This window comes from Drosophila innubila, assembly GCF_004354385.1.
Source record: "Drosophila innubila isolate TH190305 chromosome 3L unlocalized genomic scaffold, UK_Dinn_1.0 0_D_3L, whole genome shotgun sequence".
Taxonomy (NCBI): Eukaryota; Metazoa; Arthropoda; class Insecta; order Diptera; family Drosophilidae; genus Drosophila; species Drosophila innubila.
Genome location: NW_022995376.1, coordinates 8,379,581 through 8,405,661, shown reverse-complemented (window position 1 = coordinate 8,405,661; position 26,081 = coordinate 8,379,581). Strand labels below are relative to the sequence as shown.

At 38.3% G+C, this 26,081-nt stretch overlaps 4 protein-coding genes across 6 annotated transcripts; 2 read left to right on the top strand and 2 right to left on the bottom strand.

The window, feature by feature from the left end:
* Nucleotides 1–731: 731 nt before the first annotated feature.
* Nucleotides 732–3,584, bottom strand: LOC117786970 (histone-lysine N-methyltransferase E(z)). Its single transcript, XM_034625403.1, has 8 exons — nucleotides 3,424–3,584; nucleotides 2,629–3,342; nucleotides 2,408–2,568; nucleotides 2,215–2,229; nucleotides 1,771–1,868; nucleotides 1,546–1,717; nucleotides 916–1,482; nucleotides 732–853 (listed from the first exon to the last, which is right to left on the bottom strand). The coding sequence occupies exons 1-8, from the start codon at nucleotides 3,531–3,533 to the stop codon at nucleotides 732–734; spliced, it is 1,959 nt and encodes a 652-aa protein (XP_034481294.1). The 5' UTR covers nucleotides 3,534–3,584.
* Nucleotides 3,585–3,832: 248 nt separating this feature from the next.
* Nucleotides 3,833–4,691, top strand: LOC117788854 (nuclear envelope phosphatase-regulatory subunit 1 homolog). The gene is made up of 2 exons (XM_034627757.1): nucleotides 3,833–4,032; nucleotides 4,103–4,691. Exons 1-2 carry the CDS (start codon nucleotides 3,939–3,941, stop codon nucleotides 4,396–4,398), a joined length of 390 nt encoding a protein of 129 aa, XP_034483648.1. The 5' UTR covers nucleotides 3,833–3,938; the 3' UTR covers nucleotides 4,399–4,691.
* A 593-nt stretch (nucleotides 4,692–5,284) lies between these two features.
* LOC117788852 (CYFIP-related Rac1 interactor B) lies at nucleotides 5,285–25,652 on the bottom strand. Of its 3 annotated transcripts, none has more exons than XM_034627753.1 (5): nucleotides 25,565–25,652; nucleotides 23,850–24,208; nucleotides 10,267–10,530; nucleotides 6,734–6,996; nucleotides 5,285–6,664 (listed from the first exon to the last, which is right to left on the bottom strand). In XM_034627753.1, exons 2-5 carry the CDS (start codon nucleotides 24,030–24,032, stop codon nucleotides 6,400–6,402), a joined length of 975 nt encoding a protein of 324 aa, XP_034483644.1. In that variant the 5' UTR covers nucleotides 24,033–24,208; nucleotides 25,565–25,652; the 3' UTR covers nucleotides 5,285–6,399. The 3 variants fall into 3 exon arrangements, with proteins under 3 accessions (XP_034483644.1, XP_034483645.1, XP_034483646.1); XM_034627754.1 differs by having other exon boundaries at nucleotides 25,361–25,645; XM_034627755.1 differs by having other exon boundaries at nucleotides 25,452–25,645.
* LOC117788853 (probable serine/threonine-protein kinase cdc7) lies at nucleotides 7,451–8,383 on the top strand. The gene is made up of 2 exons (XM_034627756.1): nucleotides 7,451–7,528; nucleotides 7,611–8,383. The coding sequence occupies exons 1-2, from the start codon at nucleotides 7,481–7,483 to the stop codon at nucleotides 8,304–8,306; spliced, it is 744 nt and encodes a 247-aa protein (XP_034483647.1). The 5' UTR covers nucleotides 7,451–7,480; the 3' UTR covers nucleotides 8,307–8,383.
* Nucleotides 25,653–26,081: the final 429 nt, after the last annotated feature.

Below are 26,081 nucleotides of genomic sequence, written 5' to 3'. Positions count from 1 at the left end.
GAGGAGGATGAAGATGAGGCGAATCTTAAAACGGTTTCCTTTGAGGTAGCTCAGGAGAAAATAGAGCTGATACAGAAGCGATGCATTGAGATTGAGCATCCTCTGCTGGCCGAGTACGATTTCCGCAACGATACCAACAATCCTGACATTAATATTGACCTCAAACCAGCTGCCGTGCTGCGTCCGTATCAGGAGAAGAGTCTGCGCAAGATGTTTGGCAATGGAAGAGCTCGTTCCGGAGTCATTGTTTTGCCGTGTGGTGCTGGCAAATCCCTGGTGGGTGTCACCGCCTGTTGCACAGTTCGCAAACGGGCTTTGGTGCTGTGCAACAGCGGTGTCTCTGTGGAACAGTGGAAGCAGCAGTTCAAAATGTGGTCCACAGCAGATGACAGCATGATCTGTCGCTTTACCTCCGAGGCCAAGGATAAGCCCATGGGCTGTGGCATCCTGGTCACCACATATTCCATGATTACGCACACTCAGAAGCGCTCCTGGGAGGCGGAGCAAACGATGCGCTGGCTGCAGGAGCAGGAATGGGGCATCATGGTGCTGGATGAGGTGCACACAATTCCAGCCAAGATGTTCCGACGTGTCCTGACCATTGTGCAGTCCCACTGCAAGCTCGGCCTGACCGCCACACTGCTCCGTGAGGATGACAAAATCGCGGATCTGAATTTCTTAATTGGTCCCAAACTCTACGAGGCCAACTGGTTGGAGCTGCAAAAGAAGGGCTACATTGCACGCGTGCAGTGCGCCGAAGTGTGGTGTCCCGATGTCGTTCTTCTGTGAGTTCCTATAAGAAAGATGCCCTGTTTTTCAGCAATGTCCGAGGGTGCCATTAGCAGATGCTTGTCTGTGGAAGAGATTGGAGATTGAGTACAATTTGAATGGCTACCTAGCGGAGAAGCTACTCACGTAATCCGCGCTGCACGCACACATTCTTGCATGTGATCTTGGTCAGCTTGAACTGATCGGCGCCACAGGCCTGACACAAATCCGGATCACACTCCCGCACAGCCAGATAGCAAGGACATTGCTTGGTGTTGCACTGCGCCTTGCAGCGGCAACCAGGGAATCGATTCTGGCAATCGCTGCTGCAATTGCAGAACTTCTCGCAAAAGTTCTGCGTCTGAATGCAGGAGCAGTTCATGTCGCAGGGGCCGGCGTGATCGCAGGGCGTGTAGTTGTATACATGGTTCGATGATGAATCCTTCTTCAGCTGTATCTTGCGACAGTGCAGCGACCACAGGCGTTGCTTCTTCTTCTTCTTGCGGGGCGGAGTAAAGTCCTGTCGCAAATCCTCAAAACTAAATTCGGCTGCCTCCTTCTGGGCGAACTCGTACACCTGGCGGCAAGTCTTCGTGAGCATGTTGTGCGCCACAGCGCAATAGTTCTTCAGATAAACCTTGTGCAGCACACGAAAGAGCGCCTGATCCGCGCCAGTCCAGACGCACTGCGTGCTGGTAATGTTCATCATGCCAGCTATAACAGAGAGGGAACGAGAGTTAGTAAAGAGAGTGGGCTAAAGATCTGTTTAGCCGTTACCCATGATGGAGTTGATCTCAGCGCTGTTCACAGCTATGCCATTATCCTTGCCATTCTCGTGGCTAAAGTCCTTGTTGCTGAACTGACTGTTGCTATCATTGCTGTCCTCGGAGCTCGATGGATCAATGGGCGGAGTTTTGCTATCAGCCGCCAGTTTCTCCTTCATGCCATCCTAAAAATAAATCACCTATTAGTTAAATAACCAAGTAAAAGCTAGCCACTTACAATGAGCATGTAACAGGAATTGCTGCAGGGATCCGCAAAGGTTATCAGTTCCGGATAGCGACGCTTCTGGAGATTGGGACCAGCATGTCCTTGCAAACCTGTGAACGGAGAACGCAAATGCTTTTAGTATGACTTCATTCTGGATGCGGTTGGAAAGCATGACCATGAGACGCGCTGGGGATTAGATTATGAGGCAGACACGTTACTTGACAGTAGATGCAACAATGTTGAAGGCAAAAGCCGCACGAAATGAGGTGAGAAACACCAAGAGAATTTTGAAGCAAGTCAATTTGTTGCCAATTTCCACAGACATTGATATGTAATATACAATATGGAATAAAGAGATTTGGATGATGATGTAGGAACAAGGCGACATTTGGGCCTAGGCGGCATGAGTGTGTGTGCGTGTGGTTATCGATAACAACAACTACAACAGCGACTCACCCTGTACATGGTGACCTAAATTGCAGTTATTTTAAAACAACATTATAAGAGTTTTTTGTTTTTGGACAAAAGAAATATTTTGCAATAATTTTTGTATGTTTTCCAAATAAAGAGAAAAAGCAAAAACGAAAACAAAAAGTTATTAAGATAAACCCAAACTGGAAGCGTTGTCCCAAGGATTAGTATTACTTACGATGCAGGAAACAGTCGTATTTGAAGCAGCGACGACAGAAGAGCGTGTGGAACGAGTGCATTGTCCGTTCACGGGAAACACTCTCCGCCTTGGTGCCATCAATGTTGGGCGTACACTCCTGTGGTCGTTCAGGATCCTGATGCTCGGTGAGCTCAATGTACCTGATGGAAGCAGGGAACATTAGTAAACAAGTACACACAACTGGAGTACACACAACAAACTTTTCCTTTAGCTCCTGAGCGGTGCCTTTGTCCGGGAAGTTGGCACTGATCGCTTGGAATATGATGGGTGCCGGAAAAGGCAGTTTATCCTTGACATCCTCCACTTTGGGTTTCGTGTCTGCTGCATCCGCAGCAGGCAGATCCTTCTTACTGTCAACAGTGGTAGTAGTAGCAGCAGCAGCAGCAGAAGTTTCTGGAGTAGGCTCCACCAATGGAGGCGACTCCTTTTTCTCCTCATCGTCCTTTGCTTTTGTCGTAGGCGACTCTATCTTGACCGTGGCGGTTGTGGCAGTTTCCTCCAGTTCCTTGCTATGTGATCGCATCAACGCATGCACCAATTCCACAAATATGGCATCATCCATGAAGGATGGATCCTTGTCGCCGTGCACTTTGCCATCATAGTTCTTGATCAGCTCCTCTATGAACTTGCCATCCTTGTCGAGCACCTCGTCACCCATATACGGAATATTGTGCAGCACTGTCTCATCCTCGACCATAAAGTTCTGCTGCGTGGGCGCCCAAGTGTACATGGTGGGAATGGGCGTGACGGCGTTGATCACACAAATGGGCACACGCTGTGGTCCACTGGTGCCTCCATTGTAGCTGGTCACCTCGGCCCTCTTCACGCAATCTACGTGCGGCGGATCATATGGCTTGGCCTGCCATACCTTCGATTCGCAGTACAAATCCTGCACATTGTGATTGTGTTCGTCCCTGTCACAAAAAAAAATAACAAAGATGCCATTAAATGAAGCGCCAAATTTCCCACGTTTCCCATCATTTTCCCAAACTTACCAGTTTTTAATCCATGCTTCTTTGATTTCATCGGCACGTTTGTAGCGCTTCTGCTGTCGAATTTTCATGTACTCCAACTTGACCACACGTTTCCATTCTTTGCTACTCATTTTTATTTAATTTAAGACAACAAATTAACTTTTTTCTGGCGGACTCTGTGTAGTGTTGGTAAGTGCTGGAAGCTGAAGCAAAAGCAGTGTTTGTAAGCAACAAGAAGTAAAACAGCTGTTGTTGACGCAAGCGCGCTTGCTTACGTTATTTAACCACTTACGTTAAATGTATACTCAGTATTCATGGTATTTGGTATTTTTGTGTTGGCAAATTTAGGGTCAAAATAGGTTAAACACTCTAAAAATAGCCAGATATAGCTATAAAATAGCTAAGTTGGCAACAGTGGCTAAATACAAAAACAAATCAAATGTGAAATCTTATCAAAATAAGTCAAAAATTACACATATAAGCTGGACAATTTTAAACACATCAAGGCAGCCACGAGCATCGAGGAAATTGGCGCCATGGAACCATCAGCTTGTGAAGATCTAAAGGCTTTCGAGCGACGTCTCACCGAAGTGGTTTCATCCTATAGGCCATCCACGCTCCGTTGGCGTCGTAAGAACTAATTTGCCATTTTGCCGCTAACCAAGTTGGTTGATAATCTAATCAATGCGCTTTCTTTTAGTTATATTATCCGCATTATCAGTCTGTACGGCAATAAGTGCTTGGTATTGGCTGAAGGATCCCCGCACCACCGTAGTCCCATTAACGGAATCACTCTGGATACATCCCATTTTCACCGTGGCCACAGTCACTTTAATCGTACTCTTCATATTGGGCATACAGAAGCTAGTGGTCGCACCACAGATCATAACATCACGCACCCGAAGTGTGCTCACTGACTTTGCTTTGGATCTGGAGCCGCACACTGGAAAGTTGATACTGAAGCCTCGGCAAAGTAACAACAATGGCAATACATGAACCCTTTTCTTAAGGATTTGATTTAGTTGATAGTATTGAGTAGAACATGTAAACGCCTTGCCCTATTAATATGATGACTTCCACGACGATGGCTTATTCGCATCAGACACAAGTTTAGTTTAATGCATATCCATACAATTAAAATCTTAAGTACCTTTCATTTGGTTAAATTATATAGAAGCTCCATTGTACAAAATACCTGTTCATAATCGTGTTCATCTGTTTAGTTACATATGGCGTTATTATTTTCTGCTGCCAAACAAAGCGACAAATAAATGACGTTCTAATTGAAATCTGGACATTTACTGCGGTTAGCAAATAGGCCAAGTGTTTTAGCCCAATTCAAAATAATGAAAATGAACCTAGGGGCGAGTATAAATAGAGCACGTTGAAACTAGAGAAAGTATCAGAATCACATTGGCGTCTAACAAAGCTAAATGATGAAGATTTTCTACATTGCCGTTATCCTCATGGGCGTCGTCCTCAGTCTATCGGCAGGCAAGTTGCAAGGAATCGCAAGAAGTTTCCTTTTGAAGATATAAGAGTCTTTATATTCCCATTTACAGCTGCCGTGGAAGTTGGTGGCTCAGCGGTCACCGGCCACGAGGGACATCCAAGGATTTTGCGCAGTGTAGAAACCGTGCAGGTCGAACATGAGCACAATAAGGAGGACCCCAAAGCCTGTTGCGGTTAAGCAACGCGCTATAAATATCTGAAAGGTGTTCCGGCATTCACCAGCACCACTAATTTTAAATAAAGCAGCAATATTCTAAAAAAATCCAAATGAATTGAGTTTATATGGGGGTTGGACTTTGTCACGGGCAACTTACAGGGTGATTTCATGTTCATAATCAAATATATAGTCAGTAAAGTACACACCTTATGATTATATGGTTGATGTTGTGTGAAAACTATTTATTCTGGATTCAGCATTCTCTATAGTGTTCTTGTGGTTGTTCTTACTGTTCTTATCGCTTTTACATATAAATCTTTATTTTCTTGTGTTTTTTCAGTTGCATTTCTTTTAGTTAAATCTTCATGTATTTGTTTTTTTTTTTTTTTTGATTTTTTGGTACAAATTTTGACATTTTATAAATTTCTATTTGTAAATCTTAAAAATAAATTATTATTGCGCAGCTTTCTGTCCGAATCAGACATATGTATATGTATAAAGGTCCGTTTAAATACGTTTATCAAATGTTCTAATTTTCATTTCATTCAGTTGTGGAAATATAAATGCATCTGCGTTTTTACTGCGTGTGGTTTTTCATTCATCATCATCATCATCAGTTTGTTCAGGCCATTTTAGTTGGTATGTATTGTAATTGTTTCATAATTAATAATAGAATTTTTTATTCATTTATTATGTAGTCATGTACAAAAAAATATGCTAAATTTGATTTAAAAAACGTATTTAATATTTATAATCTCTGTGTTTAGTAGTTTGAAATTGAAATTTAGGATATTCATTTCTATAATTTTTATACTTTGCGCTAAATTTTCATCGTTTCATCGATAATCAATTTGTTGTTTTAGATTTGTTCATTACTTAATATTAGTGCTAAATTATGAGCTAAATATTGTTTTGTTGCTTGGTTGTTTGTTGATCTTTTTGTTGTTGTTGTTGTTACTGTTGTTTTCCATGTTGTTGATATATTTAATTCAGAAGGAGGCGCTAAATAATACACAACACGCAAAAATTACAAAATTAATACGACAAATGCTGGAAATGCATAAATAAAACTAGAGGCTGCCTCCTTTTTGCACAACACTCACACACAATATAAACATAAGTAATAAGTATTATATATATGTAATGTATATATATACTCGTACTCGTCGTAGAATAGAAGCCTATTAATTACATAAATTAAGAAAAATCGAATTAATCTTTAAACAAAATTAACGTTACAAATTGTACACATAAACAAAACGTTTGTGGGCGCTTGCATTTTGGCTTAATCCCCCGCCTCCCGACTCCCGCCACCCCGGCCTCCGACATTATGCGGCCAGCATATTGCGTATATTCTTCGGCGTATTCTCCTCATTTAAATGCTTTGTCGTATACCGCAGGGCATTGAGCAGCGGTTCCGCCTTTATCGCCGGCTGTGCCTGCAGCAATCGCACACATCCCTTCACATCCACGTGGGCGCCACGGGCAAATGCTCCAACTGGATGCACATGATCGTAGAGTATGACCAGGCCGACCATAACACGCAGCACCAGCATTTGTGTCTCCTCCCGCTCGATCTGTTGCAGCAGTTTGCTAAAAAAAAAAAGGGAAGTCATATAATTAATTAAATATATTTAAATATATATTGGGATTGCCACTTACGGATTCTCCAGCATGCGTAGGCACACTTTGGCCATTGTGCCAAGCGTTTCTGTTGTGTTCTGCACATCGTCGGCATTATCGTTCACAAACTTGGATGTGGCCTCGCTGAGCACCTTCAGCATGGGCGTGGCATGGGCATAGAACAGGGACATGCGGTTGGCCAACTCCGTGCTGACCAACATATTCTCTGTGGAATCCACGCGCTGTCGGCTCACAATGCGTCTGTAGTAACTGAAGTCGTTCTGTATGGCGGGTGTTTTCATCTGTGGAATGATGGAATGAAACAAAACAGTTGAGTTAACCAGCAATCAAGCAGTTTACAGCACAGCAGGCAGTGCGCAGTGCACTGCTTGTTGAATTAATTTAAATAAAGTGCTGCACTGCTTTACTCCCACTTTAATTGACGCTAGCATTAATTTATCTCTAATTGCAGTACGTGACACCGCAATCGCACTTAATTTTTTGTATAATTCGAAGCCAGACTCAGAGTCAGAGTAAGACTCATTTGTTGACGATTCAAAGTCTATTTAGCTGTCAGGGCTGCCTCAACGAAGTCATCGTAGTCAACGTAGTCGTGCGTGAGAAAAACTTCTGAGAGCTGTCGCCGCCTGCCTTGCCCCGAACAACAACTCATCATTTACCTTGGGGGAGAGCTTGAAAACCTGCCTGATTTTCTATACTACGAGTATGTGTTGAAACCTAATATAAATACGTTATTAGCATAACTCATTCTAACAGTAAGTAACAATGCGGCAAACAGGACGGATCAGCATCAGTTCTAGCTGTTGTGAGTGGGTGAGTGTTTTAACTAATGATGGGATTGCTATTATTAAGCACACAGATGATTAATTTGTTGTTACATAACAATGCTTTTCAGTTAGCAGTGTTATTATTAATATCGCCGACACTTACTGCGACTCAATATGCGTCACCATTGTACAACAGACAGTTTTATGACCACAACAGTCAACAACAGGTACATCAACAACAACAACAACAACCTAGTGTCTATCCAGACATACCAGTGACCTACAATCAACAATATCCTGCAACTGGACAGTCCATATGGTCGTCTGCTCCTATTGTTGTTACTGAGCAGGGCAACAGACTCGACGGCAACCAGGATCGACGTTATTTGCCTATTAATTACTACAACAATAGGGAAACCTATTCCACTATTGAGCCGGACAACAATTACGACAATTACAACAACTACAACAATGTGCCGACAACACGTGCTGCCAATCACAATTACAACAATGCACCCGGCCACTTTTACTACACACAACAACCACAACCGCAATCACAACAAGAACTAGAGCAACGTGAACTGCTTGCAGTGGCGGATTCCCGACGCGAGGAGGAACAAATTGTTCGTATTGGCGGTAATCGCTCACTGGCCCCCAACAACTACAGCAACAACAACCCCAACAATTACTTTGAACCACCTCAGTCGTTGTCTCATCGCGACTTTGAGGCAAAATATGCCAAACATTATTCCGACTATTTGCGCAAATATCCACAACGATTGCAGCCGTTGTACAACACTGGCGCATCGTACGTTGACAAGTAAACAGCAATTTGGGTCAACATTTTCAAATAAATTCCTCTACTTTATTCAATAAAATTTAAGTAAAAATGTAAATTGAATGCATCCCCTGTGCCAACAACTGACGTCGGCATTTTATGCTGTGCGTGTGCCAAGAATTTTTACTAATTGTCGACAGATCAATCGTTGGAGATAAACAGATGGGCAGCTGAACTGCTTGCGAGTCTAGTTTGCGTTTTAGATAAATGAGCGATTAAACTGCTTGACAAAAACGGATCAGTTGCAAGCGATAAGCATCTGAACTGCTTGCAAAAACAATTAGGTTTTTAAGTAACTGAGCAAGTGGCGTTCAAATTGTCCTACATATTCGTGCAATTTCGTTTCGTGTCAGTTCACTTTTCCAGCTGCCCAAAGTTCAATCACTTGCGATAAGCTGTGATCAGTTAACTTGTTGCAAAAACACAACTTATGGTTGAAATAATTGAAGTCGCGTTTCAACTGCTTAACAGTAAATATCTAGTCGACTTGAGTTCACTGCTTGCCTACCCAAAAGTCAATAAATTTTCTAGCATACTTCGCGGCGCAGTCTAAAAAGACCAAAAGGCAACAATAATAAAGTGGGGCCAAGTGGGGCTATTGCATAGCAACGGAAGTGGCTGTTATGCTGTTACTGTTAGTTGGTAAGGCACGTTTGGGCCTTATATATCAAGTGCATATACATAATGCAAGCACATATGTCTTTGTGTGTGTGTGTTTTAAACTGACACTTAAACACACAATGAACGTGCAAACAGCAGCATCATCACCAACATCATTATCAAGTTGAGCACATAAAAGTGGCAGACACAAGAGAGAGAGAGAGAGAGCGAGTGACAGAGAAGGGAAGAGAGAGAGGTAATCAAACGATGACGTTGACTTCCACTGTCAGGCTACTCTCTGGCGGATTGCCTGCCTCAATCTCAGCCAACATTCAATTCGAGCTCATAAAAGTTTTACAAAACGGAAACGAGCCATAAGAAAATGAACATACACTGATTTGCCATAGCATTAATCGATTTGTTTGGCCCAAACAATAAATGAGACACATAACACGCGTTAAAGTTGAACACAGTTTGAATTTATAAATTATCCAGGAGGTAATTTTAATTCCTGTTACCTTTAGTTTTAAATTATTGGCGCAGATTGTCTAGGAACTAGAAATAACTAATCAGCATGTCAACTAAAAAGTGCAACATAAAGTTTAATTTTTCTTTTAAATATACCAAATTCTGTGTAATTACGGAAACTGATTACTGTTTGCATTTTTTAATTCTCAAATAATGATAATCTTTGATGGATACATTAAAAGTCCTGAATTAACTATTAAAAGTAACTATTTTAATCATTCCTCATAACAGTTACTGACTGCCCACAATTTCTATTTACGGTTTCTGTCAGAGCTATCAACGCTTGAAGATTTATGCAGAGGAGAGCAAAGGGAGTTGCCTTCGTTCCGCTTTGCGTGCTCACTGAAGCGCCGACAATCGGATGCGTGTATTGTGTAGGCCCTAATGAGAGTTTACTGTAATAGACGTGCATGCAGCAGCGTCGATTCAAAGATTTTTCATCAATGAGCTGCAGCACGCGCTTGTCTCAACTGACAGACAGACAGACAGACAGACGGACAGACGGACGGACAGACAATCAATTAAAAATGCAACCACGCGCGCAATGAGTTGGCAATGACTTGGCTAAGACAACCACAGGCTGTTGACTGTTTGTTTGTTGTTGCACCCACATAAGGCAAGCGAACGTTGCTTGGCCTGGTCTTAAAGAAGACATATCCAAGTTGACCCACGCGTCTTGGAACAGAATAGCGCAATATTGTGGGCGTTGTTTGTGCCCAAATCGGGCAACAGTTGTAACAAGACACACGATAGAGATAGAGATAGAGATAGATATAGTTGTGGTTGTGTTTGTGGTTAACCTGGCATTTGTTACTCACCTTGTACTCATCGAATTTCAACACAAATTCCAATATCTCGGCCAGCTGCTTGACCAGCGCCTGCTGTGTCTCCAGGTGCTGTGTCGGATTGAGTTTGCCGCCAACCAATTGACCCAACAGCTTGGGCACTATTTTGTCCAGTTCCAGGGAGTGCTCATAGCACCGCCTCAGCTTCATTACCAACGGCAGCACCGCCGACCAGGCTTTGGCCTGCACCTCCGGCGAGGGATCCGCGATGGCTTCGCGGATTTCTTTGTTGGCTCCCTGGAAAAAATAGTAGTGAAAAAAAAGATTAAACTAAAATAAAGCACATTGTTAACTCGTAACTTTTATGTATGTATGTATGTATGCAGTTTATTGAAGTATAAGTTTGTTGGGCTAAATGTGCGATTGGCATGCAAACACAATAAACGATTTTCCTCGTGTTTTATGCATTATTCCTTTTCATTTTCCTGCCGTTTGCTGACCACATTTCAAGCAACAACACAACTGTAACACAATCAACCAACTATAAGGCATTGTGGCTTTTCGTTCTTGCTGTTATTATTATTATTATTTCTATGCCACATGCAACAAAGACCGACGACTCGCCGCGTCCAGTGACCGGCGCTGCGATTTTTATCGACGCTTTATGATCGAAAAACAGAAAGGCAACACAAAAAAAAAGTAGTAATAAAAAAAATGCATCTATACTCGTATACTCGCATAACAAAGCCTAACGAACAAACGGTCATTGCATGTTTTCAAAAGTTTATTTTTTATATATATATATTTTTTTTTTATATATTTATGCCGCAGAGGCAATCAACAAATGGCGTTGATTATATCAATTGATGCATTTTGGTTTCTCTAATGCAAGCCATACACTCCACATACGCTTTTAAGTGTCACTAATGACAATTAAGCTGTGACTAAAACAAGTGAATGACTCGCTGGCAGATCAATTTATTGAATACTTTTACTCGTATTTCGATGAGGAGATAAAGAGCGATTTTAAATGATAGCAATTGCAAGCAGTGGAACATTTCCTATTGCTGCTCTAGCAAGCAGTTCACGACTTATATGCAGTGTATTTAAATAAAAACTTCCCTCTTGATTAGCCAACATGACACGCACATAAGTTTCGGTTGTTGTTTTTGGCTAATCAACGTCACACAGAAACACACATTGCGTGTCTGACCTTTTAAAGCAGCATTAACATAAATTTCAGAATTAATATGTATAAACTTGCAACTCCAAGTTTCATAACTCTTGTCTATCTACACTGATGTTATTTTTGGTTTGCACACCTTTTGCTGTCTGTGCAGTGCAGTGCTGTAATGTAATGTAATGGGCTCAGGTTAGCACGTGTTGTGTGTTTATAATTAAATTGCTGCGCATATCAAGCAGCAGAACCATAAGCAGTAAGCAGAAGAATCAGTAGAAACATACATAAGTAATTACAAACACCCTTAGACACACTCACTGCTGCTTGTTATACCCGTTATACGTTTAGAACAAGGGTATATTGTATTCGCTGAAATGTGTGTAGCCGCAGAAGAAGTTTTAAGAGACTGTGAGAGCTAGACTTATTAAAATTGACATAAAGACTCAGGATTGTTACATAATTTCCACACTCTCCCAATATTTCCAAATAATATTATGAATTATACATTTAATAAACATATCTTGAAATTGAGGAACGAGTATGTTTAAGTCTATATCATTTCGATTTGTTTGTTTCTATTTGTTTATTTGGTTGCAAGACCATCGACGAGTGCTTTGGCATAATAAAAATGCAACTGTCTGCATCAAAATCAACACAACAGAGAGCAGGAAAAAAACAGAGTGGAACATGTTTTTGAATTGTTGCATTTCTTTGCGCTCCACATCATTTACACCTGTCCATGAAGTGAACTGAAGTCAAGTCATGTCCTTGGCCAGTGGCAGCAACAGTGGCAGTGCCACAGCTGCTGCACTTGAAGCTCCACGAATGTTTACCGCGCACAAACAAACAGAAAGAGAGAAGAGAGAGGTGTGAGAGAGAGAGAGAAAGAGAGAGAGAGAGAGAGAGAGAGAGAGAGAGGGAGGTAACTGCAAGGGAAGTCTGCATACTTTTGTCTGTGTTGTCGCATTGTCTTGTTTACGCCAGTGACTCTCTAAGGACTCTTGTGCCTGGTCATGGAACGGAAACTGTGCTCCTTATGCAGCTGTGTGTAGGCAGACAGATTTACAGGCCGAGATTGCATTGCATGTATTTGTATTTGTATGATTGCTTGTGTGTGATTCAGCCCCTTTGCTGATTTTTCAAGCATTTATCTCACATCGCGACATGTGCACGTCAGGAGAAACAAAGAGACGGAGACTGAGACAGAGGCGTAGGTGGAGTTTATACTGCTGCTGGAGGTTGCATCTTGCAACTTGCCACTTGCATTTTGTCACAGGAAACATGCAACGGACACACGCTCATTCAACATTTGTTGATTCATCGCGTTTCTCTGCAGCATCGCATTAAACGTTACATGCTCCAATAACAAAGCACGTGCTGTGTTTTGTGTTTTGTGTCTTGAGTCTGTGCTTCATGCATTTTCCTAAGAAAACTTCTCACTTCACCCACAACAACCACAACAACAACAACAACAAACTTGAACTTGCATGACTTTTATGCTGTGCGGTAAAAGCAGTTTTCATTTTGTAACTGTTTCTACATTTTTAATTAACACTTAAGACGCTGTTTGGCAACAACAACAACAACCACAACCACATACAAATCGCAATCAGTCAGCGTTTCATTTTATTCATAGAGATAGAAACGAAGACAGAAACAGAGAGTGTGTGCGAGAGAGATGCATAGTTAATTAAGTTTGCGAATTGCTGCACTCTGCATAGAAGAAGTAAAAGCGTTGTTAATGTAATGTTGTTACTGCCTGCTGCTGTTTAATTGAAAATTAAATTAAAATCAACGCGGAAATGGGTGTGTTGCTCTCTTGCGGCCACTTTGATGGTGACCATTGATGACACTCAGTAGTGTTGGTTCAACAACAACAGCAGCAACAACAACCGAGTGTACTCCAACTCGCTATTGATAATTAAATCTAAACAGTAATGACTGGCGCGTAATCACCATATTAAACTGCTTGCTTGACGATTGACTGACAGACTGCTTAACAAAACATTCCGTCGGCGTGTGTGTGTGTGTGTGTGTGTGACGCTGCATTAAAATGAGCAGCAAGCAGTTTAAGTGAACGCAGTAATAGACAGGAAAGTGTGGGTGGGCAATGTTTATTTCTACACACATCAGAGTTGCCAATTTAGCTTTTTAACGGATAGTTCGGATAGTACTAACTGCTATTATATGAATGCCAAGATATTCGAAAATTAGACACAAATTTTGACGTGTAAATTGCCAGGTCAAGGCTTCGACCAACTTCAAACTTCCATAACTTTGTCAAAACTAAACCGATTTTCAATCGGAATGCCATTTTGATTATGTTTTGGTCTCTAAATTCATTCTGCATTCAAATTTAATTAATTTTGTAAAAAAAATTATTTTCCTCAGGAGCATGGGTTCAATGCTAAGGGTCCCCCCTTTGAAATTTCGAAATTTGAAAATTTTAAATCTCAAGTTTTCACTTTTAATCAACTCCTTATATCTTAAATAGTATAAAACGACACTTTAAATTCGATTCTGAGACCTTTCATTTTTCTGTAAAAAGTCATGTGAAATCGGACAAAAAATTTGACTTGTAAAGTTGTTAGATCCAAAGTCTGACCAACTTCAAACTTCCATAACTTTGTCAAAACTAAACCGATTTTCAATCGGAATGACATTTTGATTATGTTTTGGTCTCTAAATTCATTCTGCATTCAAATTTAATTAATTTTGTAAAAAAAATTATTTTCCTCAGGATCATGGGTTCGATGCTAAGGGTCCCCCCTTTGAAATTTCGAAATTTGAAAATTTTAAATCTCAAGTTTTCACTTTTAATCAACTCCTTATATCTTAAATAGTATAAAACGACACTTTAAATTCGATTCTGAGACCTTTCATTTTTCTGTAAAAAATCATGTGAAATCGGACAAAAAATTTGACTTGTAAAGTTGTTAGATCCAAAGTCTGACCAACTTCAAACTTCCATAACTTTGTCAAAACTAAACCGATTTTCAATCGGAATGCCATTTTCATTATGTTTTGGTCTCTAAATTCATTCTGCATTCAAATTTAATTAATTTTGTAAAAAAAATTATTTTCCTCAGGATCATGGGTTCGATGCTAAGGGTCCCCCCTTTGAAATTTCGAAATTTGAAAATTTTAAATCTCAAGTTTTCACTTTTAATCAACTCCTTATATCTTAAATAGTATAAAACGACACTTTAAATTCGATTCTGAGACCTTTCATTTTTCTGTAAAAAATCATGTGAAATCGGACAAAAAATTTGACTTGTAAAGTTGTTAGATCCAAAGTCTGACCAACTTCAAACTTCCATAACTTTGTCAAAACTAAACCGATTTTCAATCGGAATGACATTTTGATTATGTTTTGGTCTCTAAATTCATTCTGCATTCAAATTTAATTAATTTTGTAAAAAAAATTATTTTCCTCAGGATCATGGGTTCGATGCTAAGGGTCCCCCCTTTGAAATTTCGAAATTTGAAAATTTTAAATCTCAAGTTTTCACTTTTAATCAACTCCTTATATCTTAAATAGTATAAAACGACACTTTAAATTCGATTCTGAGACCTTTCGTTTTTCTGTAAAAAATCATGTGAAATCGGACAAAAAATTTGACTTGTAAAGTTGTTAGATCCAAAGTCTGACCAACTTCAAACTTCCATAACTTTGTCAAAACTAAACCGATTTTCAATCGGAATGCCATTTTGATCATGATTTGATCTCTAAATTCATTCTGCATTCAAATTTAATTAATTTTGTAAAAAAAATTATTTTTCTCTAGATCATGGATTTGATGCTAAGGGTCCCCCCTTTGAAATTTCGAGATTTGAAAATTTTAAATCTCAAGTTTTCACTTTTAATCAACTCCTTATATCTTAAATAGTATAAAACGACACTTTTAATTCGATTCTGAGAGCTTTCATTTTTCTGTAAAAAATCATGTCAAATTAAAGAAAAATTTGGACTTGTAAAGTTGCTAGGTCAAGGGTGCTACCAACTTCAAACGTTCATAACTTTGTCCAAACTTGACCGATTTTAAAGCGGATTGTCATTTTAACCATGGTTGGGGCTTTAAATTTATTCTGCATTCAAATTTAATCAAATTCATTAAAAAAAATATTTTCACCTTAAAATTTTTTTGGATGATTTGTACCGATACTTACTGATACTTTTACCGGAACCACAAGGAAAAAACCTAAGTAGAACCTTGTTTTGGGAAACAGAACAGGAACAGATACACGTATTTGTTTCGGTTTGTTTTCGAAATTACAAATATTACCTAAAAACTCCATACCTTTCTTTCAATTTTTTTATATGTGCTTTCAACTAATTTTGTTTTGTTTTTTCTTGTTGATTTGTCTAGTTCTTGTGTCTATTAGTTGCCATCACTGACACACACATATATATATATATATACACGTATGTTTGTTTTCATGTACTACACGTAATAACTAAGCGTGCATAAAATGCATGTCGCAAAAGTTGCTGTGCTTTTGCATTTTGTCTGTTGTGTATGTTTAGCAGTATTTATGCTTGTTATGCAGACTCAGTACAAAGAGGTAACATAGACATATATCAAATTAGTTTACAAGCTCTACAGGGCATTGCTGAGTCGTCCATTTACACACATAAGATACTACAGGGAGTCACAAAAATTCCAACATGCGCTGCAAACAAAACAGCACCCTTGGGAGGTGTGTCGGGAATGCTCCTCAAATACAGGAGTTTTGTATGCTGACGCCGCGACATTTGAAACTGTTGTTGTTTCAATTTAGACAGTCACGCAACAACAGCTGCAACTGCCACAGCAACAACAACAAGAGCAACAGCAACAACTGTGACAATGACAGCAGCATCAAAACTATTAATCAAAGCAATTTTATAGATATTTGCATGCCGCGAAAACTTTTGCGCTTTTCCAATTTTTGTTTTCATTTAATTTCTTTTCTTTTTTTGTTTTTATCATTCATAAAAATGCGCACCTTTAATTCCAGTCACGTCGCAATTGGAATGAAATGAAATGCGAACTTTAAGAGAACATCAAAAGAAAACGACACAAAAAATTATACGATACGCAGTCGAAGATGACGACAACGATGATGATTGTTATAATAATGATGATGAAGGCAAAGCAGCCCATGCTAAATCTATCTGAATTCCCAGAAAACTTGTATTCTTCTTAAAACAAAAAATGTATATAAAAACAGCCGATGACTATTAAATACTCATAATTTATATTTATAAAGCAAAGAGTTGAGCTGAAAATGGGGGAGACCCATTGACAGCAGCCTCAGAAGCAGCAGCAGCAACAACAGCTGCCACAGACACTTGGACGCCGCTGGTGACACGATTTTCCCAGCGTGGATCACCCCATAATGCAACTGAAGTGAACTCAACTCAAGCGCCGCTGTGTTGACTACATAATCATAAATATTTCATAACCATTTGTATTATGACTCTTTCACTCTTTCTCTCTCTGTCACTCTGTTGTTGTCTCTTTCATTGTAAAGCGCCTTCCGCTGAGTTGGGCTTCTTAATTATTCAATGGACTCGTCGTATTGCCTTGATATCAAAATACAATAAAAAATATAAAAAAAATAAAAAAAATAAACACAAAGTACAACATATGTTTGCGTATTGCAAAACCTCTCTTTGTGTATTTTGTAGAACTGCTGACAGTAGCTGTAACAACAACAACAAAGAACTAACAACAATGATAGTTGTGGTGACTCACGAAAAATGATCGTTGAGACTTCTACTTCCATTGAAGTAAAGCGGCATTTGTTGTTTGATTTTTAAATTGCTTTCGATTTTCTAAAGAATGTAACAATGCTGCTGCATCATGATCTAAAAGACTGCTCATTGACGAAATCTTCAGGTGATGCAGTTCTTTATAAATATACGTGACAACGTTGTAATGAATAGAGCAAACTCGAAGAAAAAGCTACAGTCGAGCGAACCTAACTATTAAGGAACCTATACTTGTTCTGCAAAAAAAATGTAGGTTTTTATTGATCGATTGATCGCTATATCGACTTGCTTATTGATGCTGGTCAAGAATATACATATATGCCTTATGAAATCTTGCCTGTTACTCATAATCTTTTTAATAAACTTAAATGAGCATTTATAGATTGTAAGTACAGAGTCTAAAAACAGAACCGATTTAAATTTAATTTTAAATAGTGAATTTCAGTATGGACACTGACCGCAAAATCGGAGAGTGAGAAGGAGAGTGAGAATTTGAAACAGCTGTTCAGTGATTCACTAACATCATTGGGTCAGTCTGACTAACTGGCTGCATAGTTAAAGGGCATAATTACATCCATACACATATTATACATCTGTAAAGCCCATGGAGGCATGAGAACAAAGGGGTTGTGGACCCAATGAACTGCGCAATAAACAGTTGCTAATTTAAGTACATACTCATGTTTATACTCTCACTCTCAGTCTCTGTCTCGTGCATATGTAAAACTGTCAAATGATGCGTAAATTTCAGTTAACACATTTAAAAATAACGACAATGGCCTAATTTTCAGCGAGCTTTTCAAGGGCTCCGTGAAGTCATTATGACAAAAATAACAACTACAAAAACAGCAGCAACAACTACAGCAGTGAAAAATGGTTATAATGCCGCCAGTTGGATGTCACGAGCGTCGTAATTTATCAAGATAATCGAAATAAGCAACCAGCCAAGTGCAATAACAACAACAACAACAACAATGTCATAAAGATAAGATAAACACATGTCGATTATCAATGGCGTGAGCGACAGCACAAAAAAGAAAGACTGAGAGAGAGAGAGAGTGAAAGTAAGAAAGAGAGGGGACATCAATAACGTAAGTACTCGTTTAATACTCATATGTTGAATATGCTAAATGATTGCATTTAATTATCGACCATAGTTTTATTTTTTGCTTATCAAAACACAATGTCACAACAAGAGTTTGACGCGTTTGAGGTGCTGTGACGTGTTTGTGGTGTGTGTGTGTGGGTGGACAGCAACAACAGTGACAGTGTTGGTCAATGACTGACAAAGCTTTATCTTAAATTCACATTTATTATCTTTACAACTAACACATGATTGCTGATTGTGGAAAGCGTTACAGTTTAAGGAAAATTAATAGCAGTGCCTTTTTGTATATAGAATATATTCGGAAATGTTTTTTTTTTTAATCTACATATACCGTTTAGTTGTAAACTAGTTTAAACTTGACAACATTTTCTTCATTCATATTTTGTGTTGATTTTGTACTAAGAATCTTAAACGCTGTTGAATCATACGAAAATCGATAAATGTTTCGCATAGTAAATGACAAAGTTTAAATTAACATTGATGATTCATTATTTAAGCCAAATATAATACAATTTGGCAATTGATTAACACATTCAGCCAACGACAGCTGCTCAAAATTGGGTTAACACCGGGAAAAATTTAACGAAAAAATTGCTGGCATTTTAATTGACTTTGACGACACGCACACGCATTGAAGAAAATAAAGCTGCAAGAGATGAAAATCGAAGAAAAATAAAGAAGTAAAAATTCCTGAATCATTTGACATGCTGTTGCTGTCTGTAACGAGAACAAAAAAGTCCAAATGCCAAAAAATATATGTATAAACACATACACATACACATAAGTATATGTAAAATACATAAATAAATAAAGCTGCAAACTTTTTGCATATTGCATTTGGCCGTAAAGAATAGAAATGTAAATAGAAAAGAGTGAAGAAAAAAGCATGAGACTTGCAATTTACACAAACCACTTGCAGTTTCTGAGCTGCCAGACGAGATACAAACACACACACACACTCACACACACAGAGAGAAATATATATGTATATTTATGTATATGTAGTTTTAGTTAAATGGCCATTGGCATTTTTAGTGGCACTAGAAAACTGTCAGCAAAGCAATTACAGCAAAAGCGACGACAAGTTCAAGGCAGGTGGGAGCAGTAAAAAAATAAAAACAAAGAAAAAGTCAAGAAGCAGCTGCAAACAAAAGGCAATAAACAAATGCTAAAGTCATTGCCACCTAATCCTGTGCTAGACAAAGCCAAGTGGCAAGCTTAGATCAATTCAGTTCAGTTCAGTTTTGTTCAGTTGAGGGGCAGGCACTCAGACAATGCAACATAATTCAATTCAATTGAAATTGAAATGAGTTAAATTCGGTTAACCCAACAAAGCCTTTTCAGTGTCATTTCAATTCAGCAATAATTGTGATCAACCAGACACAGTTGCCGCCAAATCCGAGAGAAAGACTCGATGTAGGCGGAGGCCAAATAATTTTATGCGAAATTTGCGCTTCAATTGCCACCTGAGAGGAGAGCATAATGAGGCATCAACATCAACAACCCGCACGAGTGTTTCGAGTGCTTCTCTTCAAGTGGGCGGGGGCTGAAGCGTAAAATGTAATTACGGCAAACTATGGATAACCAACTAGAAGCTTTTACCAGTTAATGATTGACTAAGAGATGCCCCGTAATCCGATTTTCCTGATTTAATTTTCAATTTCCTGTTAAAGTATCTTTAGTAATTTTTGTATCTTTCTGGACTAAATCGACTTTACTAAAGCTGTAAAATATAAATATCTTATCGCTTGCAAATAAAGAACACATTTTTAGTTAACACTAATAAATTACAAGTACTTTACTTGTACCAGATCTTAACTACAGGGTATTTACACAAAAATAAACAATAAATTATTGACCAAAGTTCGTATTGCGCTTGTAAACGGTTCAAAAATGTTGTTTACATTACTTTTTTTTATTTTCATTATTGTTTTTATTTTTTTATTTGGCGTTTCTTTTTTCAGCGCAATTAATTTGCAGCGTATGACGTCGGAAATACAAATACGAATAGAAATACACAGCAAAGATAGATACTGTATATAGTGGATGGCCAAAAACAATAAACAAATGAGCCATAAAATGTTACAAATTTTACAAACGACGCATTGAAAGTGAAAACGCACTAAAAATAAAAGTTCATACAATTAAAATAATAAATAATACAAATTTGTAAATTAATATGTCGCTAATTCGGACTATAAAATTCACTCGTTAAATATTCAATAAGGTCAAGTGAAATGCAATTACGGAAAGTCGAATAGTGATTTTACGATTGTGCAATAAAAACAAATTTAAGAAATTTGTGTTCGCCTTCTTTGGGGCCAGACAGAGGAAGGAGAAGTTAGCTGTCAATGGATTTCTGTGAGAAATACTCGAAATGCGACTACGGAAATTGAAATGTCACACAACAACAACAGCATTGTCTGCTTGACCATTTCTAAAAAAGCTTAGACATGGACAAAGGGTTCCAAACACAAATAACAATTTTTTTTTATTATAATATGCAAACACTCTTGATGGGCACGCACATTATAGCAATTACTTATATATAAAATGACTGACTGACTGACCAACTGGTTAACTGACTGACTGACTTGTTGACTGCCTCAAAACAGGAAGTGGGACGACGCGACGAGCGGCGTATTTTTTTCGCATTGGCCGCACATCATTTAAAACATTCGTGGAACTGGAAATGGAATTGCGGCAACTGCAACGGGATGTGGTAAAAGGGGGAAAAGCATTGGCATCTCCCTCTTAGTCTATAATGACTGCTCATTTTTGTCATTATTCTGATTGTTCCTGCCTCTCGCTTTCATTACAAAAGCGACATTAAACATTTAAGTGTTTATTTATTCATATGCACATGTGAAGTATTGTCATTTTAATGTGGAGCACCATTTGATAAATGGGTCATTTTCTGTCGGATAATTGAGGGAAGATACTTTGGATATAAAACATATTGTATAACATATACAGTTAATTATATAATCGTTTTGACAAAGAAACCGTAATTTAGTTTAAAATAAAATATATATATTAAAATTATAAATCCAAAAAATATTATAATTTCCATTTTACTTTTGCTCTAAGAATTACGATACATAAGAATCCTATTCCAATTAATAATCAATTAGAAAAAGTGTAACATAAAAAATTGTTTAGCATAGCTTGAAGAACAATAAGACTAAATAATTTTTCTAGTGAGTAATGATAACAAGCTAAAAACTGATTACTAATGCCAGCTGGAGTCAAATGCTTATTTAAATGTGGGTCAAGTTCCATTGCAAGACTAACTGTCAAAAAAGCGGGTGAAGTGAAAGTTAAACATAACAATATCATTAATATTATACAAAGTAATTTAGTATTTAACTCTAAAAAAAACAGGGAATTTTCGTGCCTGTACACTTTGTTTTTTAAATTGCATGTCTGAGCTTCAGGAAGTGAATTCATCGTGAAAATGCCCCGACTTTACAGTATGCCAGTATTACATGGGTGTTATGAGTATGGATAATTATTAAACAAGTGCACAAGAAACACTCTTTGTTTCTGTATTCGGTTATAGCAAACTTCATCACGCCACACGCTTCACATTTGATTGCTTAACTTAAGTATGCCTCAATGTGTTTGATGACTCAATTTGCGTGTGAACTCATTGAACTCGCAATAATGTGGGCATTATATATCGTATATATAATACATATGTATGTATGTAATTTATATATATACGAATTAGCATACTTATCTGCATTGTTTAACAACTCAAACCACAAATGCATTTTCAAATTCTGCTCGTCAAGTGCAGTTACAAGGTTAAGTCTTGGATTACTTTACCAGTACTTATATATGTAGTTATATACTACGAGTATATATATAATTACAATCTACGCCTGCATTACATTACCCAATTAACCACATTTTGTGGGCAAGTTTTATATTATAGTTCGCATTTGTAGCTCATCAGGTTTCAATGGCTTTTTGGCTTACTTTTATTATTCCATATACGTTGTCAAAATATGTATTACTTTTTTGTTATTGTTATTATATTATTGTTGATATTCTCATTGTTGATCATGTGCTTTCAATGCGTTCTTAGTTAAAGCTGTTGTTGTTCTTGTTTATTTGTTTGCTTATCTATTTGTTTATTACACACAATGGACACATTTGTTGACTTTAACTGCCTGCTTTGGGCCACAATTTGTAGTCACTTGACAATAGCAGAAGAACGATAAATAGATTCACTCACTAATTGGAAAGTGGTTTCTATAGACGACTTTAAATGCTTTCTCCCTTATCAAACAAGAAATGAAGAAACTGAAGCAACAACAAATCAAAACGACGCTGCACGATTTTTGCGAGGCGCAGTTTTCACTCTATTTATAGAAATGCAAGAAAAATGCAGAACGTGAAGTTTTTCCTTTTTCTTTGGCTACATTTGGCGCCGGGCCAAAGATTTGTGTGCCAGGACTGTGAGGAGGGGGAACGAGGGGAATCACATACATAAAACCAGTTTACTGCCTTGCTAACCAGTCCACCACCCAAAAACCACTCACCCACAGACAGCGGGAGCAAAAACCGCGCCACTAAAATTTGAAATGAAAATAAATGTGCACGACAAAAGAATTGAGCGCATTTCAAGTTGTTCCCCAAGGAAGAGAGAAAGGGAGAAAGGGGAAAGAGTGTGCTTTAAAAGGCTTAAAATTGTTACGAGGTCGCCTTTGTTGTTGTTACATTTGTTGTTGTGCGTTGGTCACTTTTGCCATTGGGTCAACACACATACACAGCGGAGAAACAAAGGAAATGAGCTCATTTGGTTGACATTTTCATTTTGCAGTTCATTTGCGTTGATTAACGCCCTGGACAAACATCTCATTTGGTTTGGCTGAAAGCCAATTAATAATTCGCACCACGACACTAAAATTCAATCCAATTCGAACTCGAATTCGAATTCTAGCTCACTCGCTCGCTCGCTCACTCTAGCTTAGCAAAGGTCAGCAATAACAACAAAGAATCCACAACAGCCAAACGCTGACTAATCCCACTCAAAGAAGCAGTGTAAAAGAAGAGTAAGAACTAAAAGTGTGGACTATATGTTTAGTTCTTGACGTCAAAGCACAATGATATGAAGAAAGTCGATTGGTCGTTGATCATGCAGGCGCACGTGAGTCAGCAAGAGAGCGCACAAGGGAGAGAAAGAGTGGGAAAAACCAAAGAGCGAATGTTTGCTAAGAGAGCTAAATCATATAACTGTTGACTGCTGGCAAAGGTTAAATATTCAATTTGTTGCCTGGCCCCCGTTATATTTCGCACATTTTCATTTGATTATTGCGCGCTCTCTTGAACTTATCAGCTGAGAGAGCAACAAAGACAGAGAGAGAGAGAGAGAGACAACTTAACTAAATATTTAAACGGTTCTTGAATGTAAAGAGAGACCTAAGCAAATATGGCAACAATGCGCCAATTAGTTCCATTTAAAAAATTAGATATAGTCGTTGTCGTATTACAACTCCACCCCTTGCAACCGGTTTGTGATTTTAGCCCCCCTTCTGAAAACGGGTTAATGACGCACTCACCTTATAGATTTGTATCTCATCTAACACAATTTCCGATTCCTTGAGCACCCGCTCCACCTCGTCATACACCTCACGCTCCGTATCCGTGGGCGCGGCATTCTCAAAGTCCAGGAACACATCGTAGGATTTGGCGGCGCAACAATTTGAATCGTCGCGTGACAAAAGACTCAGTAATTTGCCCATTTTGTTGATTAGTTTATTTATTACAAATATATGTATGTAAGTTGTGTGTTTGTCAGCTTGTAGATTATTATTAAATATTTATGTTTATGTTTGTGTTTGCTTTTGATTTTCGGATATTTTGATTATTCTGTATTGATTTGTTAGCACTTTTTTGCTTCTGTCATACACTTTTAACGCTGCAAGAGGAACGAGAGGAAAATATTATGATTTTATTTCAGAAATACCCCTATTAAAGCATTAACAGCTGCTGCTGGAAATTTATTAAAATGCGGCTGTTGCACCTGTTGTTGCTGCAACAATCTCTTAAGGGTTTATAAAATATGGAGGCAAGAGATCACATAGCGGACAAAGAAAAACTGTTTTCTTTCATTCCCATTTCCATTTCCAGCAGGGTGACAGAAGAGACAAACAAATGCGCGGCATGTGAAAATTTTTAACTCCAGCAAAGCAGCAAAAGGAAAATGGGCAACGATGCCCTTGCATTGCGGGGGGTGGACATAAAGAGAGTGACAGAGAAAGAGAGAGAGAGGGAGAGTCTCTGTTTGCCATGTGTCTTGCAGTATGTGCATGTGTGTTTGTGTGCCTGTGTGACTTTGTATTTGTTCTTGTGGGAGCTGCTTGTGCGCAGGAAATGATGCGAAACAGAAACTTATCGAAATTAGTAAACAACAAAGCGCACACACACACATACAACCACTACAAGGCCAATGTTCACACCAAGAGCAGGAAAAAAGGCAATTTTCCACGCCACATGTAAACATTTTAGGCAGCTTCCCTTCCCCTCCTTCCACCACCCTATCATTCAAGTTAATTGCAAATATTAAAGCGGCCAAGACATTGCGCGAGTTTCTTTTTATTAATAATTTGTTATACACATGTGTATATAAACATATATATATGTATATGTATATGGCTTTGTTTATCTGCATTGCCTTATCTGGCTGTCACTTCTCTCTTGCATACCCTGCAACGCATACACAAAGGGTATACAGGCAGTTCTGATTATTTTCAAAATGTTTTAGCAATAAAAGGACACAGTTCAGTTTGGAACAATGCCATGCAAACTCATAAGATAAACAAGATAATATCGATAAGATGGGTATCGTCAAGTCCAAACACTTTCAACTGCAATTCTCGTGTTGTTGTTGTTGTTGCTATTTTGCGCGCTTATCTGTTTTGTTATATGCACACAATTTTTATTATTTCCCAATGGCTCTTTTAGGGTGGATTCGTAAGCTGTTACTGTTACTGCATTGGAATTTCAGCAAAACAAGAATTTCCTCGAATACAACAAAAAAACATACGCAGGGCCATTGCGCGCTTATCACCTTATTCTTTTTTCGCAGCACTTTCGCGTGTGTTTGTGTGTGTGTGTGTCTGTGCTTGTATGTTTGTTTGTTTGTTGACAAACTCACGTACCGTAGGAGCTGCCTTTTATTAAATTCGTTTAATTGTCGCGATTTTGCATTTACGCTTATAACACTTCTTAGGTTTACACAAGGCTTATGCTTAAAAAATATAATAACACGCACCGAAATCACACGCCGCAACTAACGCGCAACCACTTTCCTTGACGGCAGCTAAAAACGTACTAAAATTGACACACGCAAAGCAGGCAGACCGTATTGTTGCATTACAGACTTAACATTCAGGCTGGTATGCTGATCTTGCGCCAATGTAAACAAAGTGGAAAATTTTTATTGTCTTGATGTGATAAGAGAAGGCATGCTTTCATACGATATCGGTTGATATAGATTTATAGAAATAGGTTGTAGTAAACTTAAATGACTATGTAAATTATTTTGCTAATTCACTGTTGCGCGGTATATCGATAACACACGGTACATTTTCTGTTAACTACAGTAAAAAAATTATGTTATATTACAGTCTGTTAAATTTAAATTTGTTTATTATTGCAATTCTTTTTGTTAAAATTTACAATGTTTATCAAATGTTTGTTAACACAACCATTATTTAAAGTATTTTGCAAAAATTATTTTTTAACTGCTTTACCTTGCAAAACGGAATAGATTAATTAGCATTTCTAGC

What these genes read in the sequence shown, in the direction of transcription:
- LOC117786970 (XM_034625403.1), bottom strand. Translation starts at nt 3,533, where the DNA reads ATGAGTAGCAAAGAATGGAAACGTGTGGTCAAGTTGGAGTACATGAAA. An exon ending in GCTCAGGAGCTAAAGGAAAA is followed by an intron (nt 2,569 to 2,628) that starts GTTTGTTGTGTG and finishes TGCTTCCATCAG; the next exon opens with GTACATTGAGCTCACCGAGC. An exon ending in GTGCGTGCAGCGCGGATTAC is followed by an intron (nt 854 to 915) that starts GTGAGTAGCTTC and finishes TCTCTTCCACAG; the next exon opens with ACAAGCATCTGCTAATGGCA.
- LOC117788854 (XM_034627757.1), top strand. Translation starts at nt 3,939, where the DNA reads ATGGAACCATCAGCTTGTGAAGATCTAAAGGCTTTCGAGCGACGTCTC. An exon ending in ATCCACGCTCCGTTGGCGTC is followed by an intron (nt 4,033 to 4,102) that starts GTAAGAACTAAT and finishes GCTTTCTTTTAG; the next exon opens with TTATATTATCCGCATTATCA.
- LOC117788853 (XM_034627756.1), top strand. Translation starts at nt 7,481, where the DNA reads ATGCGGCAAACAGGACGGATCAGCATCAGTTCTAGCTGTTGTGAGTGG. An exon ending in GTTCTAGCTGTTGTGAGTGG is followed by an intron (nt 7,529 to 7,610) that starts GTGAGTGTTTTA and finishes AATGCTTTTCAG; the next exon opens with TTAGCAGTGTTATTATTAAT.
- LOC117788852 (XM_034627753.1), bottom strand. Translation starts at nt 24,032, where the DNA reads ATGGGCAAATTACTGAGTCTTTTGTCACGCGACGATTCAAATTGTTGC. An exon ending in TGAAATTCGATGAGTACAAG is followed by an intron (nt 6,997 to 10,266) that starts GTGAGTAACAAA and finishes ATCATTCCACAG; the next exon opens with ATGAAAACACCCGCCATACA. An exon ending in CTACGCATGCTGGAGAATCC is followed by an intron (nt 6,665 to 6,733) that starts GTAAGTGGCAAT and finishes TTTTTTTTTTAG; the next exon opens with CAAACTGCTGCAACAGATCG.